General features: G+C 32.7%; 2 protein-coding genes across 5 annotated transcripts in view; one reads left to right on the top strand and one right to left on the bottom strand.

Moving 5' to 3' along the window:
* LOC145283817 (L-seryl-tRNA(Sec) kinase-like) overlaps positions 1-26,222 on the bottom strand; it is a 115,249-nt gene extending 89,027 nt beyond the window's left edge. The window contains exons 1-2 of one of the 4 annotated variants that reach the window (XM_080132905.1): positions 26,051-26,222; positions 18,480-18,524 (exon numbers count right to left, since the gene is read on the bottom strand). The gene's annotated coding sequence lies outside the window, so the exon portion shown is untranslated. Of the gene's footprint in view, positions 1-18,479; positions 18,525-25,309; positions 25,390-25,886; positions 25,907-26,050 lie in introns of those variants that run through there. The other 3 variants (XM_080132906.1, XM_080132908.1, XM_080132907.1) reach the window with 3 other exon arrangements.
* A 160-nt stretch (positions 26,223-26,382) lies between these two features.
* LOC145283815 (eukaryotic peptide chain release factor subunit 1) overlaps positions 26,383-26,745 on the top strand; it is a 47,484-nt gene continuing 47,121 nt past the window's right edge. Inside the window, exon 1 of the mRNA XM_080132903.1 lies at positions 26,383-26,538. Within this exon, the coding sequence (XP_079989029.1) occupies positions 26,441-26,538 (98 nt within the window). The 5' untranslated portion in view covers positions 26,383-26,440. The remainder of the gene's footprint in view (positions 26,539-26,745) is intronic.

Here is a 26,745-nt window from a genome sequence, read left to right on the forward strand (position 1 = left end):
AAGAAAAAAACTGTACAAGAAACAATTACATTTTGTTTACATCTAAAACTTATCAAAATAATCCAAAAAATAAACGAGTCAGCAAAAGTTGATGAAATTAATAGAATTTCACTAAATTTACCTATTTTTCACACACTAAATTAGCTTGTTTACTTTAAGCTACTGTTGAATAATTTTGAAAGGATACGTACAAGTTTCAACAAAAGATTCTCATACATAATGATAGGAATGTTGCCAGGCCCAATTGCCTTTCTTACATCAAAATTCCTGATATGTTTGACAACATCTAGAACAGATATATATGCAAACTATTCTCTACACTTTCTGCTAAAATGTTTTCATAATCCACAAGTTTGGTGGTTAATAGACAATATTATGAAGAATAAAAAAATAAATTGTGTAATACGACTTTTAGAGATGAAGCATCACATATGTTTGCATTTTAGTGTGGTAGGATGGCAGGATGGCAGTAGTTGATAATAAAAGAGTAAAAACAAGTAGTTCTCAGTTATACCGATTTAATGTAAAATTTTTAAATCTTATTTTTTAAATTATTATTTTAATCATGAGTAGTTTGAAAATTAATTTGTAGACAATAATTTCCGTGTGAGATAATATACTGTTCTAAATCTTTTTTTTTTTTTTTTTTTTTTACACAGTGGTCACCACTTATCAAGGCCCGGAAGTCACTCAGGGATAAGGGTTATTGCAAGTACAGTACATTAGTGTGGAGATTTGATGAAGTGTTTACTTAAGGGGGCGGTTCATTAGGAATTTGTTAACGTTGGACTTGAAGACATCCAAGTTGTAGTCCGGTGGGAAGCAGGCAAACGGAACAGAGTTCTACAGGCGTGGAGTTCTAAGAAAGAAGCTTTGTTCATGGAATCCACGTTTTGATTTAGGCACAGATAAAGAGTGGGGGAAATTTTTCACAGTGGATTCAGCTAGACGGGTGTTTTTCGTGAAAGATTTATATCCAAAGACACAGAATGAGTTTTTTATTTTTTCAACAACTTCTCTCATATTTTGCCATCTATTATAAAGCCTGTGTGTATGTCCAGCTAAAAGTCAAAGACTACAAAACAGACACTCACAAGGTTCTTCATTGGTGTTGCCTTGAATAAATATCTAAAATTTAAAAAAAAAATGTCGTTAGTCAGATGGTTTGGCAGTATTTTTGTTTAGGAGACACAAGGGCAGTAAGTTAATTGGAGTACCTTCTGTCGAAGTACTTTTAAAACAAGCAGAGACAGGTAACACTACAGTAGGGTAACAAGGATAGAATCTTAGTTTGTTTGAAAGTTTTATTCAAATGATGAATTTTTTACTAAATTACTTTTAAAACGTTTAAAAAAGATTTCAACAAACTGGATCAGTAATTGCTACTATTTTACCTCATATTCTAGAAGTTGGATTCACGATTTTAGCTTACATATTTATGAGGTATCAACTTTAAAAATCCGGAAGGGATATTTTAATATCACCCAACTTTAACACATACACATATGCACACGTGTGCATACAGCTGTGTGTGTGTGTAATTTTCTTCTTTTTTATTCTTATTTTTTTTGCCTTTTGGCTAGAGATCATTAATAAAAAGAAATTAATGAAAAAAAAAATGGTCTGCATTTGGTTTGCTAGCCAAAATGCGATCTAATGTTCTAAGCAGCTTTATTGAGTAACAACTCAAGTAGGAGTGGAATTATGGCTAAAAATAAAAAAAATGTATTGGTCAACAAATAAGGTCTGGTAAATAAACATAAAATGAAAAAAAGAAAATAACAACTCAGCAGCCAAGATAACATTAATCAACTGATGATGCTAATATATAATGAAAGAAAAAAAATCTCAAGAACAAGGTCAACTTTTCATATCTGAATAAAATGTTAGATGAAAAATAAATGCAACACTTTTTAAATATCATTGTTCATATATGATGTTAAAAAATTATTATATTACTAGCTGTACTTTTCCGGTGATGTCCGGGAGTTTTTTTTTTACTTTCAATTTCCAAAAGGTAACAAAGTAATTCATTCCATTTTTTTCTACCTCTTAAGAAAAGATTAAAATCCTTGACTTAAATAGACAGAAAGCAAAATGCACCGAGGTGAATTTAATTACATAATTATTTAAAAAAATGATTTTTTAAAGTTATTTTTGTCTATTATGCTGTTGCATTTTTTATTTCAATAAGCGAACCATTAATAACAAATTTTTAAAAATTAATAATAGCATGAAAATCACATAAGGGCAAGACGAGAAATGGTCACACAATTTTATTAATATAAAGATTAACAATAAATACGTTATACAAAATTATTACAAAATCATTTCTTTTAAATATGATATTGATTTTGCATAGCTTGATATTTTATTCTTCCTCTTTCATCTTCTTTTTTTGTGTTTGAATTGTGCATTTTGGAATTGCATTTTCCTGTTATTGACTCAGCCCTTTGATCTTCCTTATCTCCTGACCTGATTTTTACCTAGTCATGTTCATATATTTCGAACGCATCCCCTGCTCCCTCTCTGCTCTATATGGCATGGGACTGATAAGCTAAATTGAGTATGATGAAACTGTTTGGAAGCCGTTGAATAGCATGCAGCTATTTACTATTGGAGCATTTTTTCTAATAAAATTTCGGCATCATAACAAGTTTGTACTAATACTAGACATACTCGTGACCCGTTGGGTCACAACCAATATTACTTTTTATTTTCTGATTTCATTCTAAAATTCATAAACTTTGATATACCTTTTAAGGTGTACTTTTTGTATAATTAAAAATAACAAGTCGCCTTTCTTCTATATTATCCTTACTATTATTTTCGATAATGCCAAACTACATAAAATGTAGTTGTTGGTTCGATCTTTGCCAAAGCCGAGCTATGCTGATGACTGCTATTTAGCAAGAAACGTTCATGCATGGATAACAAGTAAATAGGAACTTATGTATATAAAAAAAATTATAAAAAAATAAAAATATGTCCCGTCAAAAGGGGCAACTTGATGTAGGCATTTGTGTGCAAGGGAGCAAACCTATCACTTAAGTAAATGAATTTGAATACAATGGCAGTGTTCCCACAAAGCTATTATTTCTGATAAAAAATAATAATAAAAATAACCACTATTATTATAATTTATTATTCTTACATAGAAGTGCAGAGACCTATTATTTTGCCATCCAATTTAAATACGTGTTTATGGTGTGTACATATGCATATATATAAGTTAGCTGATCGCACTGAGAAAACGAAGTCACTCTTTGTCTAAATGCTCACAAAGACATTTAAAAATATTAACGAATAGTTGCTTCAACAAAGAGTAAGAGGAGTTGAGAGAAATAATTACGAGAGAGATAAGTAACTTGTTCAATTATTTTTGGCTATTGAGAACTATTAAAACAATTCTTTTCCAAACAACTCAATCACAGAACTAAAGTATATATCAAGGCATGTAAGGCATATACTTTGTGTTATTAAAATAGATAAACAAATGTTAACTCACACTTAGTATAAAAGTAGATAATAGATGACGCTACTAAAAACTTTTTGGCAACATAATCTCAGAAGATAAAGTTTGGTATGAATCTATACATAGTGGCCTAACGTTATCTTTACTAGCAAAATATGCTCCCCTCCTCCCCGATTATCTTTTATTAGTAAATGTAATGTTTAATTCAAATTAATGTATTGAATGTAAACTACATTTATATGCATCTATATATTATAAGAGAGTTTTAGTATTTTTGGAGTTTGTTAAAAAGATACACATGATTGGTTGACAAAAAAAAAAAAAAAGAGAGAAAAGAAAGAGTACACATTACTAAGGCAGTAGTTTATTGTCAAATTATCAAAATACTGATGAAATCTTATCCTTTTTTGTTTATAAAATATTGGACAATTAAAACAAGCTTTACTTAAAATATTCATATTGTATAGATGAATTAGGGAAAAACTGGAGAAATAAATGTACAAGATGACAGAAAAAATGTGTTAAATGCAATTGGAATTGTATTCACTGTGGCAATCCAATAAGAATACTGACACTTATGCAGAAAACAGACCATGTTATTTTTGATATATTCCAACAGGTTATGAAAAGTGTCAAACAAAAACTTTGCGATTTGTTTTAAAAACTTTTCAGATACTCTTCATTTGCCTTGTCAGCTTCCCTTTTTTATGAGAAAATTTGATAATTGCTTCCGGAGATTGCTCACTTTAACTATTTTTGACACATTTATTGAATTTTCAGCAATATTTTTACCACGTTTGCCAATTATCCGCCGTCTGTTTCAGCACTTTCATCTGCAATATACGGTTTTAACAAAACCAATATTCTGCACAAGTACCAAGATGTTTCACTTTAAGCTTTTTGTACTGGTCATACCAGAGTTCAAATCTCATGTAAGTTTTAAAAATTTTTTAATTGGATACGTGCTTTATAAATTATGCAAAAAAAAAAAAAAAATGTATAAAATATAAAGTGACCACCTTCTTTTTATAATATGTCAAAAAAAAAAAAATTAATTCTTCAGGAGATTGAACACTTGCTATCACCATAATTAAATTAATTTCACTTTTACAGTCATATACATCAAGTGTCACCTGTATTTAACATTTATTTTTGGTGGCTTTCAAATCATAAATTACTTCAATCATTTTCAGTTTCCAGAATCAGAAACATTTGTGCTGATATTGAAGCACCAAGATTTGGTCACAAAATCATTTTGAATAGGTATAAAAATATAAACAAACAATTAGAACTCACTAACACCCATAACTTATTCTAATGAGTTTAGAAAAATCAATATGTCTAATTAGCAGTATCATTCTTTTTTTCAAATTTAAAACTCACTTAGACTAAAACAAATTAATAGATTTCTAAGCCTATCACTTCAGTTGAGTAAAGCAGCAGTCAATGTTTTTGATAGCATTGAACTATTTTGTGATCCAACCGCTTGCACTATATATTCAAGGATGTTTCAAGGACACTTCTTATGACTTCTGCAAGTGTACTATTAAAAAGTGATTGCTCTGCTCATTGTTCCCTTCAATTAAAGTCAAGTGATACTTTATAAGGAAGTAACTGTATCTATCTGGTGTTGCTCGTTTTTTTTTTTTTCTTTTTTAACAATGCCATTTATTAATTTAGCATATTCTTAACAAAGTGTAGTTAGACAACAAAAAGAAAGTTTCGGTTTACTCTAGATTACAAATGACCCGGAGAACGTTTTGTATCATCCATTTGCTAACTTACGATATTTCCTCCCAAAATACAAAGAATTTTTAAATATTCACTAAAATGCAGCAATTAATCAATATATAATAAAAATAAATTATTCCTTCATAATGAAGTCAACTTTTTTTTCTGTAAAAATGTCAGCAACTTAGTTCAAGTTAAAACAAATTTTTCTTCAAGACGTAAATAAAATATGCAATCTTCTCTCAAAATTTCTTCCCAAAAATGATAATTTGTTTTTCTAAATGATAATCTTTTTTTTTTTTTAATTTTCTCATCGGTTTGTTCAAGCTGAGGATGGAGCATCCTACTAGATGCCAAACATTCACCTGCTAACTCAGATATTCCAACCAAAAGATCTTTTTAAGATTCTGACCGCCACTTTAAGTGCAATTGTTTGAATTTCTCTTGCACTTGGTTCAATGGATATATTTGCCAACTAATTTTTGAAATTATTTTTCATGAGTTCAGTTGTTCTTATAATTACCAAAATGATAGAGATCTTTCTAAGATTTCAGGATTTTTTTTTTTTCATGTCAAACACAAAACTTTGGTATGTTGTTATCTTTTTCCTCTCAGCTCTGATTAACCCAGCATTATTGGGGATGCTAACTTCTACTAAGGTTGCTTCTTTTTCCTTCTTGTTCCATATCTCTATGTCAGGTTTTATGGCTCCATAAGAACGTTTTGAATTAAATAAGTATAAGTAGTTCTAGGGATTGCATAGTTATAGTGTGTGGTGCATCACTTATTTCCAACTGTTCTTTCTGGTACATGTTTCCAGGAGTAAAGTTAGATGTGCCTGGTCAGTTTAATCTTTCAGTGAAATCAGTTACCAAATATACAAAATTATATATCCGAATACAAAAATGAAATTTATGAAGATCTCCTTCAATGCCTCTGTTCAGTCTCGAAAGACAAAAAATACCTTCTGAATCGGCATTGTTTGTGTCCAGTGGCAAGGAAAGTCCAGGATGACCGGAAACAATGCTAAGTGAAGAGCACATTCAGCACCTGGAAGTCCCAAATGGTCACCCATTTAGTACTGACCAGGTTCAACATTGCTTAACTTTGGTGATCCAGTGGGAACCCATATGTCAACCTGATTATGCCGTATAATGCTAAGATCTCCTTAACACATGGCATTTAAATGCTGTTATTATGCCTTTACTGCATTTGGTAACAAATTCACAAAAAGATTACAGTGGCTATTGTATTGAAGACTTTTGAAATGTTGAAATATGTTTTAATATTGTTATTGTTCATTTGAAGTAATATGTGTAAATTAGAAATTATGTTAAAGAAGGCTTTACTTTAAAAAAAATCAGATCTTATTGAGTTATTGATAAAGGCCTCCACAACATCTTTTATTAATTTTTTTAATATAGTACTATATAAAAATATCTTGTTGGATTTTAGAATTTAGATCTAAATAGCATCCCATCTGACACATCAATATTTGATTCTATCTAGCTACTCTTTTTTTTTCGTTTTTTTTTTTTTGGTCCAGCATATTTTTTATAATACCAAAATGGATTGCTTAAGTTTGTTCTACAAAAATTCTGATTGGAAAGGTTGTTATGATAAATCTTTGAACCTTGAAATATGATTTATCTCCCTTATATTATTTAACTTATTACTGAGCATTTTTTAAATTTTTTTTATTTCTTGTGAATATTGATAACATTTTGTGTGTTTCTGTATATGTGTGTGTGTGTGTGTGTGTGTGTGGTTTTCGCCTATACATGATTTACACATTTTTCTTTTTATTTGACTTTGTTTCTCGCCCATTTTTTTAAAATCTTACTATATATATATTTTTTAAATAAGAATTGAAATAATAAAACAACAGAAACTAATTTTTTTTTACTCTTCCTATAAAATGTGCAACCAATAAATCCTTGTTACAAGTAGTAGTTTTTAATATACTCATACTTTTTCAAATAAAGAACGTTTTCTCAACAATACGAGCCATGTCATGTTCAAAGTGAAAGAACTGTTACAAGGACGAAGAAAAACGAGCGAGAAATTCAAATTTCATAAACGCTTCTTAATTCCTTGTGCTTGTGGATCCTGAAGATTAAGCTTCATTAGTTTTATATAAAAAGAAAAAAGAAAAACCTGACTTTGATCTGTGTTAGCTATTAGGCATGCTGCTTTTGTATTCTCAGTAATATTTTTTTTATTTGAACTAAAGAGAAATTAATGATCTTCTCTTTCTAGGTTAGTTCTGTTACAAAAGACGTTTTTGCCCTTTCTTTAAGCATGGCTTCATTTTATTCGATTAGCAGAAAAATAACAGATTTATTCATAATATTGTTATTAGATAAAATATTATAGAAATTCTATAAACTGAATAAGAATAAAATGATAATTCTTAAAATTATAAATAAGACTATTATTAGAATGTTCAAATAAATGATTAGTTTGTAAATCTTGATCACTAGAATCCGAGAAAATGATTTCTGCATATTTGTATCAAGTTGACATAGCAAACATTGTATATTTTAAACATTATCTATATATCTATAAAAGTGAAATTGTCTGTGTGTACATTTCCCTACCAAATTATTCTGTCAATTTTCAGTTAAGGTGTATTGAGATTTAGAAAAATTTTCATAATTGGTTTTCGGACAGAAATTTGACTGTCAGGGGTCAAAGTTCAATGATTTGACCTTTGAAAACTCTACCAAACTCCTCCGCCAATTTTGGGCTTAAACACATGAAATTTTAGATGTAGGTTCCTTGGACATGGATCAAACTTTTTAACTTGATTTGAGCTTAAAACAATACATGTTAAGGGATCAAAATTGGGGTCAAAGTTGAAAAACATTTGACCTCTCGGCCAATTTTTGGTTTAAATGTGAAATTTTACATAAAGTGTATTCAGACATAGGGCATGCTTTTTAATCGGTTTTTGGCTGAAAACTTGGCTACCAAGAGGTTAAAGTTCAAAAGATTTTACCTTTGTGGTCTCTAGCAAACTATTCAGCAAATTTTGGGTCTAAACATTTGAAATTTTACATAAAGGATATTCAGACATGCAGCAAGCTTTTTAATCAGTTTTGGGGCAAAAATGTGGCTGCCAAGAAGTCAAAGTTGAAAGAGTTGTCCTTTGCAGACTCTACCACACTCCTCCACCAATTTTGGGTCTAAACACTTGAAAGTTTAGATGTAGGTTATCTGGACATGAGTCAAACTTTTTAATATATACATACATATGCACATAAAGTTATGAACAGTACATAGGGCCTGAGCAAAGCTGGGCCGAACTGCTAGTATATATATGAAGTTCAAATATATTGATACAAACATGTACAACAAAATACATAATTTTTCACAAGTGCTCAAGCTTTTATAAATAAAATTATATAAACACTAGAAAGAGTCTATGTGGATCAATCAATGTTTTGATGTTAACACGTTTCATGGGGGCTCGAAAGAGATTTAAGTAATCAAAAATTAAAATTATTCAAAAGACAAAAAAGTTACAGTTGAAAAATAAACCTCATTGAACATATCATTTATTCTTCCTATGATTAGATGACCCCCTACACTACCTCAACAAATTTTCTGAGCACAAGTATAATGAACCTTCACATAATGTTTAAGACCTCCTTATCCCCATCTCTTCTTCCCCTTCCAGACAATACTTAATTTCAATGCAAGCAATTCAAACCTACTTAAGATTTATGCACATTCATTTTCCAGATACATGTACAACCACCACTTTCACATACTATTCACCATGCACTAAATATTTATATACACATAACATAGGGAATAGTTTGCAATAGTAGGATCAATTAGAGTTTAAGGACCCCACCAAATAGGTGTAACACAAAAAAATAGTTTTTGATTGATATCTCTTGACCTTGATCTTTGCACACACATGGTATCTCTAAACAAACAAAAAAACAAGTATTTTTTTTTCGTCAACGATTTATTTTATAATGTAGTATGTGTTTGATTTATTTACAAAACACTGCAGAAGTTGAGTGAATTGGGCTACAAAACTCTGTGTCATCTCCATACTCTCCAGACCTCCCACCTACTGGCTACCACTTTTTCAAGCATCAAGATAACTTTCTGTGTGAGAAATGCCTCAAAAACCTAAGCGATATCAAAAATGCCTTCAGCAACTTCATCACCGCCAGAACACAAGATTTTTCGTTGCTGGCATAAATGTGTTGATTCTGATGATGCTTATTTTGATCAATAAATTTTTGTTTGAACCAAGATTTGTTCATCTGAATTAAAATGTTAAGAACTGCAATAACTTTCTTGTCAACCTGATAAATACACATATCCATGCCTATATATTCATATTGAGTTAAACAGAGCTGAGAGAGAAAAGATAACAAAATACACATATGACATGAAAAAGAAACTGGAATCTTAGGAAGATCTCTATCATTCCAGTAATTATAGCAGCAATTGGTCTTGTGTAAAAGAATTTCAAAAACACCTAGATAATAATATACACGGGGAACCAAGTGCAAGAGAGATTCAAACAATTGTGCTTAAAGGTCAGAGTTCTTAAAAAATATCTTGGTTGGGATATATAAGATAGCGGGTGAATGTTTGGAATCTGGTAGGATGCACACTCTATAGCAGGCACGACAGGAAAACAAATGAACATATATCTAAAGTAATGGCAGAAACACTAGAAGATGACCTCCAATCAGTAGTGGAATGGGGACAAAAATGGATGGTAACGTTCAATGCCACCAAGACAAAACTGGTTTCATTCAATAATTACAAGAAACCTTCTCTACCACCTATAGCAATGGCCAATGACTCTTTATCTGAGAGTACGTCTCTCAAGCTCCTTGGCCTAACATTCACAGGAAACATGAGTTGGAACAATTACATCGAGGGCATCGCCAGGGCCGCTGCAAGGAAGGTGGGCTCTCTCTACCATGCTAGAAAACTTCTAACACCCGAAAGTATCCTGTACCTCTATAAGGCCACTATTCGCCCATGTATGGAGTATTGCTGTCATATTTGGGCCGGTGCATCGGCTACTAGTCTCTCGCTCCTTGACAGGGTTCAAAAGAGAGTCGCAAATCTGATAGGCCCTTAACTGGCATCTAAACTTCAGCCTCTGTCCCATCGTCGAAATGTTGCATCCCTCTGCCTGTTCTACAAGTATTATAATGGTGAATGCTCTGAAGAACTGCAAGCACTTGTACCCCCACGACGTGAACACCCTCGACAGACCCGACAAGCTGCAAAATCCCACCCCCACACTGTAGAGATCCCTAGATGTAAAATATCTTTCTACTCCAGTAGTTTCTTCCCCAGAACAGCTAGACTTTGGAATTCCATTCCAGGTCACTGCTTCCCCAACTGTACTGACATGCATAAGTTCAAGTGCAACGTGAACCAACATCTCGCTGCCCTAATCCCTACATAGTACCCCAGTAGATGTTTCCCCTGATAGTAGCCCCCTACACCAAAGTGGCAATGTACCTTGTTTGGGGTGAAAATGTAATAAAAAAAAAAAAAAATTAAAAAAAAAACAATTCCCAGCTTGAACAAACTGATAAGTATATATATATATATATATATATATATATATATAACCACACACATTTTCTCTGTGTATCTGTCAATCTCTCCCACTGTCTCTGTATCTCTTTTGGTGGCTGTTTATGTTTGATTAGTAAAGCACAGTGAAGCTGAATGAATTGATAAACAGGATGCGTTTGTGCATAGTACACAGAAAAAAAATCAAGCGCAAATCTTAATCTATTAGAGAGTTTTAATTGCATTGTAAAATGTTAGTTGTAGTTGATTAGAAATTGGAAACAATAAAATGTGACGGCTATGCTTTTTGTATTTTGTAATGTTTGTTAAATGTAAAATATAGAATGAAGGTTTATGTGTGAGTAGCCAATGAAATTGCTGTTAGAATTAACAGTGAATATAAATAGACCGTTCATTATTATGAAAAGAGGTGTTGGTACAAGATAAAAGCATGTAATGACAAAACAAAATGCTTACAATGATTCACAATAAGTGTAGACTATAAAGTATTTTCTCTCATGATGACTGTGATAGTGGAAGTAGAAAAGAAATAATGAGTAAGGTGTCCTGCTACCACTTAGAAGCATGTCATATTTGGGAGAGTGAATTGGAGCAGAGAAATAGCAGCAATTTACAGAATTAAACCGAATGATTAATATGGGAAAACATACATAAGATACAGGCAGATAGTGTGGTCATTTTGGATTAATGTGTGGGCTCAGTGTTTCATTGTCTAAGCTGTCTTATTTATAGACGGGAATAATCGTTACTATTTTATTATATGCATAGATATACATACACCAATATATATATATATATATATATATATACTTTATATACTTTAAAGAACCCCAAAATCTATTAAACTGTAGAAGAGAAATAGCAAATAACTGTGTTCACAAAATAAAATTTACTCTAGGATAGCGATACAAAATAGTTTTAAAACTAGCAAAAACAATAGAAAATACACAAATAAATAAATTAAATAAACATGAATATACATAAACGATCACACATATATGTATGTATATATATACGTATATATATGTACACATGTATATTTATATATAAACTAACAAAAAAAAGTCTGCCTTAAACAACTAAACTAGTTTAAAAACAGATCCTTTGTTCGATAAAATGCATGCCCATTGGCTGATAGGAAGGGGCGCGGTGGATACTAGAAAACTAAATCCTCAATAGAAGAGGACCATATAAAAACGATAAACAACCACAGAATCCGCGCATAAGTGTGAGGAATCCTAGAGTGGATGAAACGCCGAATATTCAGTGTAGCTTAATCGCCATATATATTTTATAAATTACTAACTAGCTCTACCTACGTATTGAGCACTTTTGAAGTAAATACTTAAAGTTTACGCATAAATCTATACTTTCGTATATTAATTTTATGTGAGTAAATGAAGTAGTTATATATATATATATATATATATATATATATAGGCGCGAACAAACACCCCATAATTTTATCATACCATATTTCTTCAAACTGAAACATAATTATCAAAGTATACTTATGCGGATAGATATGAAAAGTTTTTATTAAAGTTTGTGCCTATTTCCATTCTATGGAGGCCAGGCGCGAATGCAGACCCCACAATTTTATTATACCATCCCTATTTAAGTTAAAACATACTTATCAAAGTATTCTTATGTACATCTATATCAAAAACATTTTTTTAAATTTTTTATTTCCATACTTTGTGAACCAGGCGCTAACGCAGACCCCACAATTTTAATGAACCACCGTTCTGCCAGATCAAACATACCCATTCCTGTGTCTCCATACATCTATCATTATATGTAATCAGTTTTTTAAAATAGTCAACCATATAGGAGCCTATTCGTGTCTGGACACACACACAGCTTTATATTATATTATATATATATATATATATATATATATATATATATATATATATATATATATATAGTCAAAGTTGTGTTCTTCATGATAAAAGCGTTGTTTGAATTCTAAAATAAAAATACATATGAAATAAGTTTATAAGCCAAGTTATAGTGCAATATTAGGCAAAATCAACAAATATTTATTTGTTTAAAATTAATATTTCAGCAATATATGGCATCATCAGAATTTTATATATTTTTGAAAAAAAAATTCTTTTAATTATTAAAATTCTGATGATGGTATTTATTGCTGAAATATTACTTTTAAACAAATAAATATTGTTTATTTTACATAATGTTGTGTTGTAATTTGGCTTATAAATGTATTGCATACATATTTTTATCTTAAAACTTAAATAATGCTTTTATCATGGAGAACACAATGTTGACTTTCATATCACAGACCAAGCTGTGTGGCATCAGAAAATATTACTGTTGGAAACAACACGTGGACTTATATTACTGTATCTTCCATTTACCACCATGAAGAAAAAATAAAATTCTGATGACGGTATTTATTGCTGAAATATTAATTTTAAACAAATCAATATTTATTTTACATAATATTGTGTTGTAATTTGGCTTATAAACGCATTTCATAAATATTTTTATTTTAATTGTCATATATATATATACATATATATTTTTTTTTAATTTTTTTTATTACAAAACAATTATTTACAAAACAATTATTTACAAACAAGGCACATTGCCACTTTGATGTAAGGGGATACTATCAGGGACATAAGCTACAGGGATACCGACTGGCAAGCATGTTAGTCTTCTTAGTTGCAGAGCAAACAACCTCATGATTGTTGGATAGTGGGGGAATTGTTGATTGCCCATTATTTACTACACTGTTGTAGATTTTCCAGAAGTCGCGGGTTCCTAATTTCTGTGCTTCAATACGTTTTTTGGTGGTTTCAGTAAATTCTCTCTTAGCTGTCACTATTTCTTTCTTACAGTTACTTCTGGCTTCTATAAACGTCTGTCTGTTTGAACTGGACTTATGTCTGTTAAATCTGCAGTATGCATGCTGCCTTTGTGCAATGGCAGCTGCACAAGTAGAAGTAAACCATTGGGGGGAGTGGGGCTTGCTATAAAATTTCTGCGTGGGAACATGTGTTTCAATTGCTGTTTTGAACCATTCAGTGGTCTCATTTGCACACTGTTCAACAGGAAGTGAAAAGATATTTCGCCATGGGGTGTCTCTGATGAGATCCCTGATGGCTTCCCAGTCAGCCTTTTTATAATATCTCGTTTTGAGCAATGGCTCTTCAGTTTTGTCTTCAGAGCGAGTTCAACCATTATCACTATGATCGGCATTCGCAAGTGGGCTGTGGGCATTCGTTACACAATCATCGGGAACTGTGGTCAGAAACAGATCTAGAAGTGATGCGTGTTGTTCTTGCTGGTCTGGGAAACGGGTTGGAAACGGAACCATCTGTGATAGGAAATGAGATATAGAGAAGCTACCTGTCGTGGTACCAGCTGCATCTGTGTAAGTAGAAAATCCAAGCCAGTTGCTGTGGTGGACATTGAAGTTATCAAATACATGCACTTGTGCACTAGTGTTGAGAGAAAGTGCTGTATCTATGCTGTCAGAGACTTTGTTTATTAGGATGCAGTCCTGGGTCGAGGGAGAGCGGTAAAATAAAAGTAAATAATGTTATGTTGCATGTTAAGTCTAAAGCACATAAAGGCTTGATTGTCCGATTCTAGTTTTGTTTCTCTAGTCAATATACACACACTAACAGGAAAATCTGACATTGCCTGGGATTGAATCAGAATCAACAAATGATACACATTTCCAATACCTATATTGTCCTTGAAATCGGTAAAATCACTCACTTTTCAATCAAATCAATTGATTGCCTGCTCTAGTCAGGGACCCACCATGGTTCACCGGAAGGAAGCCCCACATGCCTCCTCATAATGATTAATCCACAATACATTGTAGTCTACTTTTCAGGGTAGAGAACCTACTGTTAATTTTATGAAATTATTTTATATAATAGCTTGAATTAAGGTTTAAAATACAAAAGTCTAGTATCAATTGTGCTCTAAACAGAAACATTCAATTCAAATGCACCAATGTTGATCAAGAACCTACCGTTGATTTTATAAAATTTTGTTTACATAATGGCTTCAATTAAAGTTTAAAATACAAAAGTCAAGTATCACGATTCAATTATGCTCTAAAAAAAAACATTTATTTTGAATGCACCCCAATCTTATCAAAGAAACTACTGTTTATTTTATACTAGTGGGGGTACTCGGCGTTGCCTGGGTGTTTGGAAGTGGGTGTGGTTTTGGGTAAATCAAAACACCGGGGGGGGGGGTTAAAATAAAATAAAAAGTTTTGGTAGGTAAGTATGAGGATCAAACCCGAACCCTTGAGGCAAAGTTGGAAATTAAAGTGTGAAAAAAAAAAAAATAACGTGCGACATTAACCATTGGGCCACCGCGAAATACTAACGGAAACACGTTTGAATTTATTTAATTATTTAGAATTGGTAGATGCACGTTTTAATGACTTAATGAGGTCAACTTTAACTGCGGGGTAGTATATCATTTACTGCGGGAACGCTTTTTTATTTTTATTTTCCCAAGATGTTGGGGGGGGGGAACCAGCTCCCCATAAAAAGAGGATTGTCCAAATTGAATAGCAATTGTCTGATATTAGGAAAATATTTCCACATTGATCAAATCTGATTGCTTTCGGACATTTCCGGCGATCATGACCGGAAAAATACCACCAGAATTAGTGCCACTTTTATTATACGAAAAAGCCTAATCCACATGTGGCGAGCAAAAAATGTTGAATATTTATCTTTTCGAAGTCGAGCAAATAGACAGGCGACCTCCGTTGTTAACTCGTAGATATTATGATTTATATGTGATATAAAAAAGTTTTTAAGAAGTTGTGAGCCGACTGGCCGCTTCTTGGAGAAAAGCCTTTCTTGGACATACACAAAAAGCGAACATACATACACACATTTTCGCTTTTATATATATAGATGCTGACCCTTTCTGCTTGTGCAATTATAAAACTTCTCAAATGTACTTGTGATGTTAGGCTGTATTTGGTCAAAATTGGACTTCCTTTTTTAATTGGATTTTTTCAAGTATCAATTTTTGATACTTATCTAAGGCATTCTAATACAAAACCTAAGAACACTCCACGACACATCAAGTATATTTGCTTGGCCCGGCATAAGTCGACTATACCCATTTTTTTGACGCATTGGTTAATTAAAAGTTACAGGTTAAGCAACATTATTTTTTGCAGTTTCTGTATATGTTGGATTTAGGTCAAACATTAATGCATAAGGTTTTGGTTTTGATTCTAGCTGATGCCACATTTTACTTTTAAAATCACTCCTATATATTAGATACAATATATATATATATATATATATATATATACACACACACAAAGAGAGAGAGAGAGAGAGAGAGACTAGGTCGGGTGTGTTGTGGTTGTGTAGTAAGGGTGGAAATAAAAAGTAACCTGGTGGGGTGGGGTGGGGAGAAACAACAGGGTGGAGAGAGATGTTAAGATAATAGTGGTAATAGGTTGGAACCCATAACGTGAAGGATGAAAAGGTGAGGTTAAAAAAAAAAAGGTGGTAATAGGCAGGCAGGCTTGAACCCGGAATGTAAAGGATGGATAGAAGGTGAAAAATAAGTAACGCATTAGCCAACGTCGCCATCGCACAAGCAGAAGTTGTGTGCATTAAATTTAAGCATAGTCAATCGAACGTACGATGATTTAAATGCTTTGCTGCTTTTTTTAAAGCTTTATACGAAAAAGTCAAACAAACACCCGAGACAACCCCATGGTTGGAATTTTGTTTAACTTGATCAAAAAAAAGATAGAGACGATGTCCGTTTGCGAATCTTAGATATTATGATCTGGGAAGTATGCAAAAACTGCTTGCAGAATCTAAACGACGTGAGAACCTCGATGCAAAAAGCCTTTCGTGGACATACACAAACGCTTGCGCCCATTCTGCCTTTTATATATTAGATTAGCAGAGGTACCCGGCGTTGCCCGGGTGTAGGTGTGTGTGTTTGGGGGGGGGGTTAGATCAAAAAAGAAAAAACAAGTTTTGGTAGAAAGGTAGGCTCGAAAACAAATATAAAAAAAATGAAGAAAAACAAAAAAAAACAGCAAAAAAGTTTTTGGAGGGAGGTAGGCTCGAACCCGATGGGGGGGGGGGCGTACCCATGTGTGTGTATATGTGCGTGTTGGGGGGGGTTACCTTTTATTTTCTTGAATAAGATAAAACCTGCTTGACATGAACACTACTGTTTTTGTTTTAATAATTATTTTTTTTATTCAAAAATAAAAATTTCAATTGTTCAAAACATGTTTTTTTTCCAAAGCTTATTGAGACTTTTTTTAATTACCAGATTTTTCATGAACATGCTCTAAAAATGTTTCAAAATTATCTAATATTTTTTCACTTCTTCATGTTATAAGCCTCCCTATACATGGCCTCATCGACATGAAATCATTTCATTTCTCCTACTGATCCCGATATATATTGCAGTCTTCTTTTAATATGAGATCAGTAGGCTTCAATATATTGTTGGTGCAAACACCAGTAAATGGATCCACAAAATTTTGTGAATGGTTTATAGTCCCGTGAACATAATTTGAAAATAATATTTAAAAATAGCACAAATCCCATTTTGACTTTCACTAATTTTCCTGTTAATAATTATATAAACTCCAGCAAAAAGAAAAATTAATAATAAAAAAAAAACTAGGTCACATACGCAAAAATTCTTTCCTTGTAAAAATAATAACTTCTCCCTCAGTCGAACAACGTACAACATCAGAGCCGATCCGTATTTCGCTAGAGGGGTAGCATTCATGTATCTCTTCCCTTTTTAAAATATTTTTTTAAATATAAAATAACTCCTGAAATTGATTGTTATTAATTTCATGGTGCATGTTTGATTCATGGTTAAAATATTTGTTTTGACTTTTATTTTCAAGGAAAGAAATTTTACGAAAAAAATCAAATCGTTTTCGAAATTCCCTTAATTGTATTTTCACGTTTTCGCTGTACCAAATTTTTTCACTACACAAAAACTTTTGATTATATAATGGTATATTTCAAAACAACAATTCCACAGGAATTGGAATCGTACTTGGTATCAGAATCATTAATCAACATTTTCCTGGCATCGTAATCCAAAACAAATTTAGGAATCGTCCCAACACTAATATATATATATATATATATATATATATATATATATATATATATATATATATACATACTTAAATAAAATTTTTCAGGTTAGTGAATAAGAAATGAGAGTGGGAAGATTGAAAGGATAACTCCTATTCCCTTCTTTGAAGCATCATTAAGCAAAATCAAATCAATTGGAAACACATATTTTTTAAGAACATGTACTGATATTTGCAATAAACAACTGGTGAAAAAGAATTAAGTATATATGTGGAATGGCTATAATTCCAGACAAGTTATCATACATAGCCTTGATGAAAGCAAGAAATACACTGTAAACAGTCGTGAACAATTTATTTAGAAATTGGCCAATACCAAAGTCAAAACACAAAGACGACTATCATTAGTCGACTTCCAATGGCAGTCAGATGAACTGCCAAATGCTCTTGCAGCCATATTAGGTGAGCAACTGAAAATACATGACAAAGTGGTGCATACAAACTACACATCTCTGGTGAAATCACATAAATTGAAAATAGATTTGCCTAAAATAGGCATATGTGCCTTACCGGAAGAATGATAATCCTTTCAAAGACAATAGGACATGTTCAAAGCTGAAATAAGATGTAATGAGAGACTTAAGACATGTCTGGAACCCATTTCCTTGCTGAAATTAAACATTTGATGGTGAAAGAAAAATGTGTTTGTGCACTGAATTAAACTGGGTAAAATGATACAGAATCCTGGAATCAGTATTGGAACATTACTTGTTAATCTTCGTCACTAAGCATCACTATGCAATTTCAACAATACGGTCAGGGACTCAAAGCAACTATCAATTGGAACAAAGGTAAGTAAGGTAAAAACCAAGAATCACACATGTAACAAGAGAAATGTTGGGCACGTGGTGAACCCAGTCACAGTTTAAAAAGTGACAAGGCTATCGGAAGCAACAATTTCCCAGAACGGTCAGTCACTGGAAACAAGTGCAGCATTAAAGGTCACTGCAATAAAACATGTAGTCATTACCACATGTGGAAATTGGAGCCACAAAGATAGTTCGAATAAGTTCCACAGACACCAGAAAAATTCAATAGAATCTAGACAAAGACATTGTCAAATAGAAGAGGAAATGTTATTCTCCGACCATTTAGCATTCCTCATTCTAGTAGAACATCACATCTACAAAGATAAGTGGATTCCCTGCCCTTCAAAACTACACCCAGTTGTCATGGCAAAATTCACTCCACTACCCGATAAACATACGCAATTTAGTAATAACTAGTGCTATGACAACAGCATATTCTTTTCATTGTTTTGACTCTCGAGTGTGTATCTGTTGATATCTTATATGCTTTTATATAAAGTGATGTGGTTCTCAGTTGTCTGTGTCGGATATATACTTGAGAGTCAAACAATAAGAATATTCTGTTGTCAGCCCTAGTAATAACATACCCAAGATACCACGATAATACCCAAGATTGCTGATTTTAACTGACCAAGCTGCATTATACCACTAGCCTATTCTCATTACATGGGCTCTAAAAACAAGACATCATGCCAGTTAGGTTATCAATAGGAGAAGACATGCATGACAATTTAGGAGTAGAAGGTGTTAGGATCATCATTGATATTTCAGTTAAAGATCATCCACACAAATCGTCTATGTCTCACAAAAAATGTTCAAGGCATTCTCATACAAGGAAGCTCTTGACCAATTAGGCATGATCTCAAGAACAATTAATGAATATGTCAGCAAAACCAATACTGAAATGCAACTGTCTTAAGATTCTCCACCAATTCCAACAACTCTTCCAGCTGAAATTTAAGGTACTGATAAAAATATCCACAAATTGAAAGAATAGCTCTTAAAATAGTATAAAGCGATTACACTTGCAGACATCAACTCTTACTAATGATGGCAAGTGAATTTTTGATCCAGATGCAAAACCCACAGCATATCATAAACCAACGGTAGTCACTATGTACTAGCAAGAGAACTTGCAGACCTTGAAAGGGATATCATATTTTGAGTTGGTTCTGGTATGACTTTGAAAGACATCCAACAGTGAGGCCCCATTTGGGTACAGTGGGGAATGTGGAGTTGCACCTTAGTTACCATTGCTTTCAGGTCCACTGTGGCTCAGAGTGGTAATACCTGTTAGGACATTTGGTGTTACTAGATCAGACGGTCTGAAGCTACTGGTTTCCTGATCAAAAATGCACCAAACATTATAGGCAACTGAGGGCTGCCTGTGAATTTAGTATTCCCTTACCACTTTGGGGGTGGTCGGTTCAACCGCCTCGGATGAATGCCATACAACAACAACATACTTGAGGAACTTGACAAAAATAGCCCAAATACATCAGTAACATAATTCTGCAAAAATCATATGGCACACTGAGATGCACAGTTGATCTTCAACCACACAAAAAAAAAAATCCAGTAGGGCATATCCATAACACAACTATTTTCTGTCTTGCTGAACAAATTCCCCAAAAGAGAAAGAAAACTGTCACTGATGCACGGAATGGCTAGCATTCAGTTCCATTAAATGAAAATGATAGACATGTAACAAGCTTTACCAACTCATGGGAAAGATATTAAAAAAAGATTAAGTGGCACCACAAGGATTTTTATCAAGTAATGATGAGACGTTTGGTTCGATTATTGCAGAATTCAAGAATAAAGTTAAATATATCGACAGTACATGCATGTGTTCTGACTTGACTAAAGAAGCACTCTTCCAAACATGTGACTGGTTGGATTTGTGCGTGAAAATTGGCATTACCTTTGACTCCAGAAAATTTAAATTTGCACAAGATACATTTCAGTTAGCTGGATTAATGGGAGTCAGAAATTCTTGAATGCAATTTAGGAATTTCCTACACCAAAAGATATCTCTGGAACAAGAGCATTGTTTGGCCTTGTTAATCAAGGTGCATATTCCTTCTTGATTTTTAATATCATTATATATTTTTATCTTTGTAAGGGAACAGTAAAGTGGTACAAAACTGTTCTATTCAGAAAGTTAATTTTTTACTTTTTCTCAGATGGTTATTTTCTAATATATATATATATATATATATATATATATATATATATATTAGAAAATAACAATCTGAGAATAAGATAAAATATATATATATATATATATATATATATATATATTTTATCTTATTCTTATTATCTTCTTTTTCTATTAAAAGGCAAAATGTGTGTGTGTTTGTATGTCTCGCAAAAACTTTCGACAGAGGCGACGGATCCTCATGAGACAAATATTCGGCCAACAAATATCGTAAAATTGGCTAAAAACATTTATTCCTTCACTCTAAACTGGGTAGTTTTCTACAAGGAGAGGTCGGTTTTTTGCAAGTCAGCGTATCGGTTGGATTGACTTCTCTTAATTTCAACGTTCCGAACTTCCGGTCGGACTGTGGTGACATTGGCAAAGACGTTACGTTTTTTTTTTCTTTCCTCCTTCACGTTACAGGTTCGAGCCTGCTTGCTTACTACCACTTTTTTTTTCGCCCCCATCCCTGCTACTACCAATTTATATTTTTTTAACCCCCTCCCCCGGGAAACCCCGCTACTATAACACTTTTTTTTAACACCTTTTAATCCCGCCTCTCTGGGGTCCTTACTACACGTCCACATGCCCGGGCAACGCTGGGTACCCCCACTAGTCTAATATAAAAAAGGCAAAATGTGTGTGTGTTTATATATCTCTCGCAAAAACTTTCGACAGAAGCAACGGAACCTGATGAAACCGGTGTCATTTTAAACCTAGATCCTTTGGACGACAAATATCGAAAAATTGGCCCAAAACATTAATTCCTTCACCTTAAACTCGGTCGTTTTGTACAAGGAGGGGTCGATTTTTGTGTTGCCATTTTAGCAAATGATAGTCTTCTTTTTGATTGACTATGCTTAATTACAACGCTCTCCACTTCTAGTTAGATGATGGAGACATTGGCTAAGATGTCATGTTCTTTTTTTAAACCTTTTTCTCCTGTGTGTTACGGGTTCGAGCATACCTGCTTGCCACCACGTTTTTTTTTAACACCTCTGCCTACTGTTGTTTTGATGAAGAAATATCGTTTTGTTTCAAGGTGGGGGGGGGTCAGATAAAAACCTTGCTTTCTCCGCAATTTGTAAACCATGCATGTGCTAATCATTGCTATTTTCTTCTGTTTTAAATAGCTAAATTTGCGATGTTAACACATCTGCGTAATTGTGGGCACATCGGTAAAGGCGTTGAGTTACTAACTTTAGTTATGCGAGTTTGCGTCTGGCACATGTCATTTTTTTTTTTTTTGCTTATAAAATTTTGCTTTCGGTTTTGCTTCTAGCTGATGGCACTGTTTTTTTTTATGAATGAGCCCCCCCCCCCCCACCCCGTTGTCACTATTTTCTTTTCTGCTCCACCCCTATTGTTACAAATTTTTTTTTTTTTTATGACGAGGCAACCCCGGCCGCCTCCTCTGCTAATCTATTATATAAACTTATGAACTTAACTTTGGCGAGTTTGCGTCCAGCATGCAGCATGTTTTTCTTTTTTGTTTTTTTTACAAAATTTTCTTTCAACTTTACTTCTGGCACCTAAATCATTTTTTTTTTTTTTTTATTTAACCATATTTTACAACCCAGGTTAGTCTATTATATAAAGAGCAAGTGCAAACCTAGTAAAGGTTCTTTCTGTTATCGAGAAATAAACAAGATTTTTTAATGTTATCATGCTGTAAACATTTGTTTCAGATTGCAATTTAAACATTTTTCGGTGCTAATGCACTTACTGATCCGCGCTATTTTTTGAATCATATTTCCAAGTTTAATTTAAGTTTTATGATATATTTTTTTTTTATTCAATTGCAAGGTTAAAGTACAGAATAGGTACAAAATACCCTCCCCTCCCCATGTTAAGAATGTTTTTTTTGAATAATAACGTTATTATTTCAGCATGGATCAATAAGTGCATAAGTACTCATTTTTCTTTTCTATGGGGGTACTTGGTTTTTGTAGTGTTTTGAAGTCCTCTTTAATTTTGTGTATTTGCATTTGTTTTAGTAGTGCTTTTGAGGCACAAATATTACATTCACTATTTAATATTTTTTTATATAACCCCGGCAATGTCAAGTAACCCTACTAGTTTATATATAAAGTAGTATGAGATTTTCTGTACAGTTTACTGAAATAACTTTTTAATTAAAAGCTACATAAAAGTATCTTCTTGATCAGTGACTTGGGTCAATTATTGGTCTATGCTTTAAAAACAAAAAATTACTTTTATTCAATTTCATAGATTCAATTCTGATCAATAATTTTCTTTCTTTTTTTTTTTTTTCCCACATTTAGAGAACATCGACCGAGTTATCACCCTCTTTGTCATATCCTCCTGCTCTACTCATAACCATTAAGTAAAGAATTTAATAATTATACCAACATTATCTTGACACACCTAAGAAAGAGTGTGGATTCTTACCATAATAGTGCAAAATCATGCCTTATTGAAGTATATATAAAATAAACAACCAATGGTGGTTAGATATTTTTCAGTGAAATTAGAAGCCATAATAGGAAAGAAGCCAAAATAATATGCCATTTAATCAAGAAGGCTTTTAAGCCTCAATCATCATCCATGGTATCACTTGGATTCAGAGATAGGTTCCTTCTATATAAGGATGTTATTAAAGACAACAATATGAAAGTGGAAAACTAGGTGAGGATCGTATCAAAGTGATCAGTTTGACATAGGCATGTCTATGATGCTTGTAAGAAAATTCAGGGCAACTACAGAATTCCATCTTTAAACATACTCTGTGAAAATGGTTAATGTTGAATGTCTTAGACATTTTTCAGCCTGACCTTGTGTGTGGTGTCTGTGACAGATTCTGTAATGTCAAGGGCTGGACTGCTCAAATCACTTGAAATCTCAAGGTAACAACAAAATAAACAAGGAACCAGCAGATGGACAACATCGGAATGCACAAATGGAAGCAAAATGTCTTCCATGTCATATCTGCAGCAGGTCTTGGTGAAATTAGCATTAGCTAGAGCACTTCCACTGTTGCCTGTCGGAAGTTGCTTTGGAATAGAAGTCCTTTTTTTTTTATATGCATATGATGTGCCAAAGGTGTACAGTTTCAGTTTTCAGTGATGATTCAATGTAAAAAGATGTGTAATAATTGTCTCTAATTCAAGAGAAATTTTCCTGCCTTTATCCCCACAGACAGTATTCAAGGAAACTCATGCTTTTGTGGATGAATTCCCTTTGTGGGGAGCTTGAATTATTTCTCAGTTGGGAACTTGTAAAAGAAAATACTGTTTCAGCTCAATTTCTGCCACAAACTATATAAAAACTTTCCAATCATATGGTGATATGTATAATCACTATTCTTCTAAATTCTCGACTTGCCTCAGTCCAGAAGGATGAACTACTTGGAAGGCCACTACTAACCCTGAAGCACAGAGACGCGACGTATCATTTCTGCAAATGCTGACTGAATTGGGAGATCCGTTCAAGGTAAGTTTTCTTTTACCTCTGCAAATTTTCTTCACAGAAAGTAAATCCGAGCTGCTGAGCTACCTGCGTGCCCATCAGTACAACTTTTATCCTGTTTTGATAAAGCAACAATCATCATATAGGTTAGAGTCAGATTTCATAGATTCAATTCTGATCAATAGTTTTTTTTTTTTTTTTATCATATTTAAATATTTACTGTCCCCATAGATTAATACAATGTTTAAAAATGAGAGACAAGTAAATAAGTTTAAATATATTGAACTAAAAAACAAATATTTTTCAAGTGATCAATGCATATGGCTTTTATAAGTAAAATTATATGAACATCAAAAACGGTTTTTCCTATATGTAAATTCAGCGCTTATGAGCGTGTGTTTAACAATATACTTTGAACCAATTTAAATAAACTATAAAATTTGTCATACGATGACTTTCTAAATTTTTAATAGCTCTAAAATAATTCACGGGAAAAATATTGCAACATTGATAATTTTTTTTTTTACTTTTTGGCATTCATGCACATGCACTTATTGATCCGTGCTGAAATAATAACGTTATTATTTAAAAAAGCCATTCTTAACATGGGGAGGGGGGTGTTTTGTACCTATTCTGTACTTTAACCTTACAATTGAATAAAAATCATATCAGAAAACTTTAATTAAACTTGGAAATACGATTTAAAAAATAGCGCGGATCAGTAAGTGCATTAGTAACTACTTTTTCTTTCTGTAGAAAAATTATTATAAATGGTTTGTAAAAATATATCTTCGAAATAATAAAATATTTAAATGAATTATTAAACGATGCTCGTGGGTGTGATGAGAAGGAGCACATGACTGTACGTAGATAAAAAAAAATCACTTTTAGCTAATTACTTTTCAAATCAACACACATCGTCAACAACATCGACTGGTACAAGTAAAATACAAAGTTAAACTTAAAAATTCCAGTCAAGGAATGAACGAGAGAAAAAAACAAACAGACACCGGAAGTGCTGCTAAGTCATCAATAGCGTAAACCTCGTTTTGTGACGAATTGATTGATGAAAATAACGTCATCAAAAGTTGTGTAACTTTTTATGGTGACGTCATCAAACTTGTATATTCTTTCCACGCGACTTTAGGTGGAGAGAAAAACGTGCGCAGCGTTCAGCTGATTTTATAAAAAGAAAATATTGTTTATTTTTTAAAATTACATTATTTATTTATGTTTTGTTGATAAAAATGAACCCATGCCGACTGATAATGATAGATAATTTAAAAATAAATAAATGTTCATAAAATCAACACCAGGCCGTTTTTTCTTGTTTAATTTGTTGTTTTTTTAAATGTCCAGACATTTTAGTATTAAAAACCATTTAATCGTTATGAATACAAAATAAATAACTTTGTTAGTATTTTATTTTTCTAATTTAAGTTAGCAATTAAACGATAATTTATTAAGATTATTTACTTTTTTTTCTCCATTCATTTGATATCCGTTGAGTTTTGAGTACGAAGTAACGTTACATTCGATAACATTTTTTGAATTTAACTTGATATTATGTCTACTCCGTTTTCAATATGTCGGATTTTAATATATTTTTTTAAGAATATTGTTTTTTTTTATTTACTTACTTCTTTTTTCGCATTCAAAATGAATGATTACCTCAGTTTAACACACCTTATAATATTTCCTTTCTAACTCTTAAGAGTTGTTGCAGTAACTCTCCTCCTCCTCCTCCTCTTAGTGCTGACTTCGACTATTTTCCTAATTTCCTCCTCCTCATCCTCCTCCTCAAACCTATTTGTTTCCTTTTCCCCCTCACTTTGTATATTTAAACTCTCTCTATATATCTTTTACTGCTACTCTGTTAAGCTCCTACAATTTCTCCCACTCTCTATGTTTAGTCATGTAACTCTCCTCCGTCCTTTTAGAACGCCAACCTCTTACTTCCACTCTTCCTCTAACCCCTCCAACTACCACAGATACGCTACAGTTACGGAACAGGTCCAAGCCTTTTCAAAATGGCTTCCAACGGTGTGGACGGTGAGACGAACGCCGATCGCAATGTAGAAATCTGGAAGATAAAGAAACTCATAAAAAGCCTGGAGGCGGCTAGGGGGTAAACATTGTTGTATTTTCTTCATGATATTGAGCTAATAAGATATGTGTCATTGTGTAGAAATACACCCTTTGTTTAAATGTGTGCGAGACAGCCAAAAAGTTGTCCTTTCTCATTTCTTATATGTCTCGTCTTTGCCACATGGCTAGCATCAATTTCTAACTTGAAGTCTGTCATTCTTATATTTTTATCAATCTCTTGACTTGT

This window comes from Euprymna scolopes, chromosome 8 (genome assembly GCF_053919585.1).
Source record: "Euprymna scolopes isolate OS-2025 chromosome 8, ASM5391958v1, whole genome shotgun sequence".
Classification (NCBI taxonomy): domain Eukaryota; kingdom Metazoa; phylum Mollusca; class Cephalopoda; order Sepiida; family Sepiolidae; genus Euprymna; species Euprymna scolopes.